This window comes from Bactrocera neohumeralis, unplaced genomic scaffold, assembly GCF_024586455.1.
Source record: "Bactrocera neohumeralis isolate Rockhampton unplaced genomic scaffold, APGP_CSIRO_Bneo_wtdbg2-racon-allhic-juicebox.fasta_v2 ctg4610, whole genome shotgun sequence".
NCBI lineage: Eukaryota > Metazoa > Arthropoda > Insecta > Diptera > Tephritidae > Bactrocera > Bactrocera neohumeralis.
The window spans coordinates 1-9,358 of record NW_026091624.1 but is presented as its reverse complement, the minus strand read 5'-3'; the positions used below and the strand labels follow the sequence as shown (position 1 = coordinate 9,358).

Below are 9,358 nucleotides of genomic sequence, written 5' to 3'. Positions count from 1 at the left end.
AACGTGTGTATTCTAATATCTGTCGCGCTCATTGGTTCAGCACTTGTGTGATGATAGAAAATCCAAGCTGTGCAGAAAAAAATAAACGAATGGCCGCCTATTGACCGTTTCCCTTGCCGCTGTAACAGCTTCGCCTACACACTAGCGTAAATATGTATGCATATGTATGAGCTTGCATACATATCGACGCAGACAAATGCGGCGAATTCCTTACTTTGAATCTAACAAATGCTCGACACCGAACCTGCACCTTCTCTATACTTTAAATTCTCTGCCTCAGCCTGCTTCGATTTTTTTTAAAGACTGCTAGTGCTGGTTTGCATTTCAAACGTAGTAGAAAAGCTACATTTTTCTTATGAAAACTACTAAATAGTGTAAAATGCAGTAAACTGAAACTATTCAGATGCTGTGCCTTTTAGCTTATTAAGCCTAAGAAAATTATAGCAGAATAAAGGCCTGAAAAAAAATTATCAGCTTAAGAAAATTATAACTATTGAAGCACTATTATAGCTTTTGAAACACTAAGGGCCGTTTTCTCAATGTCTGGTTAGCAGCCATATTTGTCAGTTAAGTTCTGGTTAACTTAACCAAGTCTCCTTCTTTATATATAGAGTTTTTTAAGCTGAACTTAGTTTAACCAGATATTGAAAAAACCGACCTATAAAATAAGTCCTCACCAACTAATCTAATAATATATAATGGATGAGGTTTGTACGCGATCTTACTCGAATATAATAGTCAGACAACAATATTATATATTTAAAAAAATATTTAATATTTTTCAAAAATATATTTGACTACTAAAATTCCTCTATGCTACAATTTTCACCATAGATACTGCGAAATGAATATGCTTTAACGACACACTGCATAACTGCATAACGCCGCGGCGCGTCCCTAACAACGGTGACTGCATAGCATAGCTGACATGAATGGCTGAATTCAAAATGGCGCTTATACATATATGTACATTTGTTGTATTTACATATACATATAGTACGTAAATAAGTAGAAATGGTTAATGAGGGTGTTCTGGTCTACATGCATGGAGGACCGACACTTGAGTTGTGTCGAACGTTCGACGAGTCACTCGCGGACGATGCGTCGATCGTTGAGAATATGAAACAGGAAAAAAAAGGGAGTGTGTTAGCAAATGAAACCACAAAGTTTGTATTTAATATACCAAATTAAAATATTGGTTCTTTATTAAATTGTGATTACCAACAAAATTACTTACGGTTTGTGCTTGTGGTGATGCTGGTTGTGATGGCCGGTGGACGACGTCTTGATTGCTTCGATCGCTAGGAAAAAGTGAAAGTGCGCGACTCCCAGGCTCGCTTGCTACGCGGGAGTTTTCAACGAAACCATTGCCAGTTGAGTGAAAGTTATTAACCGTTGAGTGAAAACTCTTAACGGCTAACTGGCAATGGTTTGTTATATACTCACTAGGGGTGGTAAAAAGAAATTAGGCGCTGGCCTAAACATACCGGCCCCCTTGCGGTGAGCAACAAAAAAAAAAAAAAAAATTACGTGTCCATCGACCACCACAACGAGGTACAAATTTATGGCACAATATGAGTACAGCTAAATAGAAAATAGTTTAAGTTCATTTGTTATTATAATTATATTTTTTTTCTTTAAATAACAATCCAAAAAACAATACTTATTTTAAATAGGAATGCAAAAGAAAACAATAGAATAAGTTAAAAAAGAAAATACTAAAATGACTTAATTTAGTACCGGGCCGTACCCGAAAGCACCCAGCCGAATATGGAGCCCTGTGCGAGGAGCTGCCCAAATGTTTGAGACATGACCTGTTGGGTCATAATGCGGGAGTAAACATCCGCGCCGAGCACCAAGCGTATCGGCGACGACTTGTGGAAGTTTGGGTCCGCCAGTTTGATGTGAGTGTATGGGGCTGCTATGGCCGCGTCTAATGTAGTGGTCGGGCTGATGCGCATATAACCATGAATTACCCTTACATGCGTCGACATTCGGGTATTCGTCCCATGTCTGCCTCGCAGTACTACGAGGCAGCCGCGTTGACCACCGATATGGGTCTGCACAAGTTGCAGTTCCTTTAAAAGGTCGTGTGAAATTAGCGACGTAGGGGCGCATGCGTCTATCAGAGCCCTGACCAGATGTAGACGTCCCCTTGCCTCAATCTTTACCACCGCCGTTGGTAAAATGGCTGTCGTTGGCAGCAAGGAAGGAGTCGCTATGCTGGCTCGATCCGCTAGCCCGGCTCTAAAGGAGCTAGCCCGGTGAATCTGGAGAGACCTGGTCTCCAGTCTGGCCGAGTTGTGCTCTTGGCGACGGCGCAGACGGCGTTTGTGCGCGCGACGTTCATGTTGCAGCAAGGGGCGGAAAGTCCGGGTTTCCGTTTCCCCTCGCTGTGATGGGCGGAAAGGCCGTGTTTCCGCTCCGGTTTCAATTAGTTCTCCCTCCTCCGGTTCTGGTTGGAGAGGCCTAGTCTCCGTTCCAGGGTCTGATGCTTCGATGGAGAGAGCATCATCGGAACTTATTTGTTCGCTCCATGGTTGATTTTGAGGCACTGCGGGGCGGCGACGTGTATTTTCCCCGATGTGGAGCATGGTGTGGTGCTTTTCGTTGCAGCGCCGGCACCGTGCGTCGCTGGGGCAATTCGCTGACTTGTGGTTGACCGCAAGGCAATTTATACAATATTTGCCTATGAGTGCTTCCCGTAGGCGCTCCTCCGGTGTCTTGGCCCGGAAGGACGAGCAGAGCCGCAATGGATGTTTTCCCTTGCACAGCGTGCAAGAGAGCGGGTACCGGTTTGGGTGTAGGGCTGCCGTCTTCTTTAAGGCACTGTAGCGCGTCATCTTCCTAAAATTACTTTGTTGAAGATCTTGTGTTGCTTGTTTTTGAATATCATCTAAAACTGATTGGGTGGCGAGAAAAAGTGCATAAGTTATATTATATATATTGATAGTGTGGAGCCGGCCTTATGTGGTGTGAACTGCCTTACATTACCATAGTGTGTAGGCGGCCTTATGTGGTGTTAACTGCCTTACCTTACCATAGTGTTGCAAATAATAATTAAATAAAAAACATTTTTGCTTTTAGCATCAAATTTATGTTAACGTTATTGTTTTATTTGTCGTATGTTTTCGACAAAGTGGCCTGCCACCAAAGAAAATGTTAAATACAATTTGGCTTAATAATTATTTTCAATTCTTTCATGTCAATAAAGTACCTCCTGCTCAGTACGTTCAAGGGCAATGCATACATGTACTGCTGTAGAAGGAGACTTTCGGTTTGCAAGTGCGTTATTTGCTAGCAAAACATATTTTTCAAATATGGTATTTGCAATAAAAAATTGAATCTAAAATTCATAAGCATGATTTATGCCTCATGGTTTGGAAAAGAAGTTTTAGATTCATTCTTGTAAAATTTTTAAGGCGAATTAAAAAACTAACGGCATGGCATCACCTTATGTCATGAATGAAATTTTTAAGGCGAATTAAAAAAAAAAAAAAAAAACTGACGGCATGGCATCACATGTCATGAATGACATTTTTAATTATTGGTTAAGTGCGCACACGTGCGCAGATTAACCCCGGCAGCAGAAAAAGGTAAGTGAGTAAAAATAATGAAATTTGCAGATTTATTAAAATATTCTCCTTTATTTTCAGACTCGTGCGCATGCTCTTCTTGCTTTCCCCTTGGTGTGAAACAACTGATCGTTGGTGTCAACAAGATGGATTCGACTAAACCACCATACAGTGAGACTTGTTATGGGGAAGTCCAGAAGGAAGTATCCTCATCCATCAAGAAGCTCGGTTACAATCCAGCTGCTGTTGCATTCGTGCCAATCGCTGGCTTGGCATGGTGATAACGTGTTGGAAGCATCCACCAATGGTACAAAGGATGGAAGGTTGAACGTAAGGAAGGCAACGCTGGGGGTAAGTTGATTTAATAACACAACCAAAAAAAAAAAAAAAAAAAAATTTATTTCAAGCTGCGTTGAGGGGAATGCAAACGAAATATTTCAAAATTGCAATTCAAGGCAATAAAAAATATTGTTAGACTACAAAAAAGTATAATTAGAACTTTGGTGGTTCTATGATGGATTCCCTTTAAAAACAACATGTGTGTTGAAAATTGGAAGTTGCACATGAGCAGCTTTAGTTGAATACAATATAGCACAACAAAGTTAAGTAATTGCAATAAAAACATAAAAATGTAACTATATACATACATATTTCCAATTTTATATATATATGTACGTAGACGAGTATGCTTGAAACTAAGTTTACTTAATTTTTAGCGTCGTCGCAGAACAAAATTAGAATTTTGGCTACACGAGTATGTAATACATTAAAGATTTTTTCCAATCTCTATTACTATGGGTAACGTTAAATTTTTTGAAATATAAAATTTCAGACAGCACAATTCCGTGATCTGTGGTTTCGGATTGTTTAAGGACTACGAATAAACAAAAAAAAAAAAAAACTTAAAACAATTTTTTCTCAAATTAAAATCTGTTTATTTTTATACATATGTACGTGCACAATTAATCAGATCGTAGTAAGTGTGTCGGAAAGCTAGGCTTCCGATGTGGCTGGGGAACGGTTGTGTTGAGTAGGGTGTGCATCCTCGTTTTCCTCCTCGTAGGGTGGTAGTAAGACCAATTTGGCAAGCGGTCTTGTAACTTGGCCTTTTTCAGTAATAATGTCAACTACTCGCACTCGGGTATCAGCACCTGGGTGTATATTGACAATCCTACCCAATCTCCACTCGTTCGGTGACAAATTGTCTTCTTTGATGACGACAAGGTCACCTGTCTTTAAATTTGTTTTGGAATGTTTCCACTTAATACGCTTCTGCATTTCATTCAGGTATTCGGTTTTCCACCTTTTGCAGAAGGATTGATGTAAGGCCTTAAGTTTTTGCCATCTATTTACGATAGAGGCACTGCTTTCATTTATATCCGGTTCTGGTGGGGCCATCAGATGTCCGCCGACCAAAAAATGTCCTGGAGTAAGTGGCTCCAAATCAGTAGGTTCGTTTGAGGCTGGGCTTAATGGTCGCGAATTAAGGCAAGACTCAATTCGGCATAAGAGTGTGTTGAACTCTTCAAGAGTATATTTTTGCCCAGACGCAATCTTGCGGAAATGACTCTTAAAGCTTTTCACACCTGCTTCCCAAAGTCCGCCCATATGAGGAGCTGCAGCAGGTATGAAATGCCATGTAAGAGCTTGGTGGCTATACTTTGAGATAGCATTGTTGCGAGCATCGGCTATGAAGGCTTTAAGTTCGGACCTTAGGGATCTTGATGCTCCAACGAAGTTTGTACCATTGTCCGAATAAATATTCTTAGGGCAACCTCTTCTCGAAACGAATCTAGAGAGAGCTGCTAAAAATGACTGTGTTGATAAATCGGTAGTGGCCTCCAGGTGGATGGCCCTTGTTGTAAAACAGACAAACAGACAGACATACCCTTTGGATACACGGCATCCTCTTCCACGGTAGCTTTTTATTTCGAACGGACCCGCGAAATCTACCCCCGTATTTGTAAAAGCGCGTGAAAATGTGGATCGTTCGGACGGAAGTGCACCCATAAGTTGCGTCTGAGCGCGTTTTTTGAAGATCGTGCACGTCTTGCAGTTATGGATGATGGATCGGATCAAGTTTTTCACCCTTGGAATCCAATACTGTGCCCGCGTTAGCCGTAACATCAGCTGATTTTCTCCATGCAAAGAGACTTGATGAATAAAATGGATTATTAGACGAGACAATACGCAGTTGTATGGAAGGATGATTGGATGGCGCTCATTGTATGACAAGTCGAGAGACGCACCGAGACGGCCACCAGTTCTCAACACTTCATCTTTATCGAGGAATGGATTAAGAGAGAGGATTTCACTTTTTGCATCGATGGGCTTACCGGATTTCAGACAACCATACTCTTGACCATATTTCTGCTTCTGCGTATTTATTATCAACCGTTTTGTCGTTGCTTTAATTTCTTCGGATGAAATTAAGCAAGACTTTTGTTGAAAAGAAGCCTTTGTGTTTGGATGAGTTCTTTGAGAGAATCTCATAACGTATGATAACACTCTCAAAGCTCTCGGCAAACTCGAAAAACGGTCAAGGATGTCGTTAGAATCCCCCTGTATTGTTGTACAAGCATGTACACGTACCTGTTTTTCCTCTGTTGTCGTCTCGTAGTCATTTTGTCGTAATGGCCATTTGGATTGATCTTCTTGCAGCCAAGAAGGTCCCTGCCACCACAAGGTGTTTTCCACCAAATCCTGTGCCATAAGTCCCCGACTGGCTAAGTCTGCAGGGTTAGATCCTGAATCGACATGATTCCAATTTGCGTTGCCAACCTTTTCTATAATCTTTGTCACTCGATGGGATACAAACGTTGACCATGAACATGGTGGCTTGCGAATCCATGCGAGAACGATGGTCGAATCCGTCCATAGTTTAAGTTTAAGATGAGTCAGCTCCAGGTTGTTGACGACAGATTCAACTGTTTCGGCCAGTAATACGGCGCCGCACAGTTCCAGACGCGGTAAAGAGATAGTTTTTACAGGCGCTACTCTGGTTTTTGCCAATAGTAGGCTGACGAAAACTTCGTTGCTTGTCCTTACGCGCAGGTAGACCGTTGCTGCGTATGCTTTCTCTGATGCATCGCAGAAACCATGAATGGACACATCGTCCGTCGGCGAGAAGTGGACCCATCGTGGAATTTTAATGTTGTTTATATACCTGTGGTTATCCATGAATGTGTGCCAACGATCCAATGTGGTAGGAGATACAACCTCGTCCCATTGTGTACCTTCCAACCAAATATGTTGCATTATCATTTTGGCTGTGACGATTATCGGTGCTAGCCATCTTTGGCGATATCTGAGAGAATAGCTCTCTTTGTATATGATTCTGGGCTGAGTATTGGTTTTGTTTTAAAATAAAAGAAGTCCGTATGTGCATTCCATCTTATCCCAAGAGCCTTGACATCACTTGTGTCTTCGAAGTCTAAAAACTCTTTGTTTAGCAAGTGGTCCTTTGGAAGGCCTTGTAAAATTCTTCCACAGTTGGCTGTCCATTTTCTTAACGCGGCTGCCTCGTAGTACTGCGAGGCAGACATGGGACGAATACCCGAATGTCGACGCATGTAAGGGTAATTCATGGTTATATGCGCATCAGCCCGACCACTACATTAGACGCGGCCATAGCAGCCCCATACACTCACATCAAACTGGCGGACCCAAACTTCCACAAGTCGTCGCCGATACGCTTGGTGCTCGGCGCGGATGTTTACTCCCGCATTATGACCCAACAGGTCATGTCTCAAACATTTGGGCAGCTCCTCGCACAGGGCTCCATATTCGGCTGGGCTTTCGGGTACGGCCCGGTACTAAATTAAGTCATTTTAGTATTTTCTTTTTTAACTTATTCTATTGTTTTCTTTTGCATTCCTATTTAAAATAAGTATTGTTTTTTGGATTGTTATTTAAAGAAAAAATATAATTATAATAACAAATGAACTTAAACTATTTTCTATTTAGCTGTACTCATATTGTGCCATAAATTTGTACCTCGTTGTGGTGGTCGATGGACACGAAATTTTTTTTTTTTTTTTTTTTTTTTTTAACGATTTATATCCAAGTGATATTAAAGCAATCACGTACCTTAGATTTGCCTGAGTTGGTGTGAAGTGTATTGTGTTAAAAACTTGCTTGCTGGTGTGCAGCGCCTCGTGAATCCCAATTGGTGTGGTGTTGAAAAACTTGCTTGGGTTTGTGGCGCCTCGTGAATCCCAATTGGTGTGGTGTTGAAAAACTTGCTTGCTGGTTTGTGAAATATAGTCGATTAAAATCCGGCTCGAAGGACCATGAATATTTCTCGAACGTTCGACGAGTCACTCGCGGACGATGCGTCGATCGTTGAGAATATGAAACAGGAAAAAAAAGGGAGTGTATTAGCAAATGAAACCACAAAGTTTGTATTTAATATACCAAATTAAAATATTGGTTCTTTATTAAATTGTGATTACCAACAAAATTACTTACGGTTTGTGCTTGTGGTGATGCTGGTTGTGATGGCCGGTGGACGACGTCTTGATTGCTTCGATCGCTAGGAAAAAGTGAAAGTGCGCGACTCCCAGGCTCGCTTGCTACGCGGGAGTTTTCAACGAAACCATTGCCAGTTGAGTGAAAGTTATTAACCGTTGAGTGAAAACTCTTAACGGCTAACTGGCAATGGTTTGTTATATACTCACTAGGGGTGGTAAAAAGAAATTAGGCGCTGGCCTAAACAATATTCTTTAAAAATTAGGGTATAAAAATATTATAAGTAAGAGTAATAATTTCGAAAGAAATAAAATAAAAATACCAATTATGAAAAGTTAAAAAATAAAAATAATAATAGTCAGAAGGCTTTTGATTGGTTCTGGAGACTTTACGATACTGGGAAGTATTACTTTTCCAGCAGCGCAACACATACCAATTGCTTCGTCTCTCCATTTTTTCGCGGAACATTTAGGGCATATCTTATCCATCGCTCCAATTTGAATGCTGTTTTGATCGGCGTAGTTAATTTGTGGATCGTAGCTGAATGCCGATCTATTGCTGTGAGCTGAAATCCTATCACGCCTTCTAATTGCTACTGCACGTTGTCTCTCTCTCTTTGCCGTAAGTTGTTGCGAGCGGTCACCGCTAGACTCTCGGGCACGTGCCTGTGAGTTTCTGTCTCTCAGTCCAGCAAGCCGCTGCGAGCGTTCGGTGCTAGATTCTCTGGCACGTACCCGCGAGTCGCTATCTCTGTTTCCAGCAAGGCGTTGTGAACGTTCGGAGCTCGACTCTCGTTCGTAAATCTGAGAAGATCGTTTATTTTGTTCTGCAAGGCGAAGTGAGCGTTCGACACTGCACTCTCTTGCCCGTGTTTGTGAAATTCTTGTTCGATTTTCGTCGTTCTGCGCTCGACTGTATTTCGCGAACCTCTGACGATCTGATGTTTTGACGAATCGAATGATCGGCGCTACTTTCCCTTGCGCGAGCTTGCGAGGTTCGCTCTCTATTCTCAGAAAGTCGCTGCGAGCGTTCGGCGCTAGTTTCTCTGGACCGTGATTGTGATGCATATTCTCTTTGACTTTCGAGTCGATCAGAATATTCTGAAGATGATTCTCCAACACGCCGAATCTTTGCTAATCTCGCTTAGGAGCTATGTTGAGATAACTGAGACCTTTTTTTTAGGCATAATTGTTTGAAAGTTTTGGTTTTCAAGTAAAATAAATAAGAATTAATTTGATTTTAATATGAACAGTTTATAGAATAGAATTTTTCAAAAAAAAAATACATACCATACTTAAATAGGTGTTTTAGAA

General features: G+C 41.3%; 1 protein-coding gene across 1 annotated transcript; it reads right to left on the bottom strand.

The window, feature by feature from the left end:
• Positions 1-1,671: 1,671 nt before the first annotated feature.
• On the bottom strand, positions 1,672-7,873 carry LOC126767202 (uncharacterized). The gene is made up of 2 exons (XM_050484776.1): positions 7,665-7,873; positions 1,672-2,847 (listed from the first exon to the last, which is right to left on the bottom strand). The coding sequence occupies exon 2, from the start codon at positions 2,841-2,843 to the stop codon at positions 1,734-1,736; it is 1,110 nt and encodes a 369-aa protein (XP_050340733.1). The 5' UTR covers positions 2,844-2,847; positions 7,665-7,873; the 3' UTR covers positions 1,672-1,733.
• Between the last annotated feature and the right edge of the window lie 1,485 nt (positions 7,874-9,358).

Coding starts and splice junctions, on each gene's coding strand:
- LOC126767202 (XM_050484776.1), bottom strand. CDS start 2,843: ATGACGCGCTACAGTGCCTTAAAGAAGACGGCAGCCCTACACCCAAAC.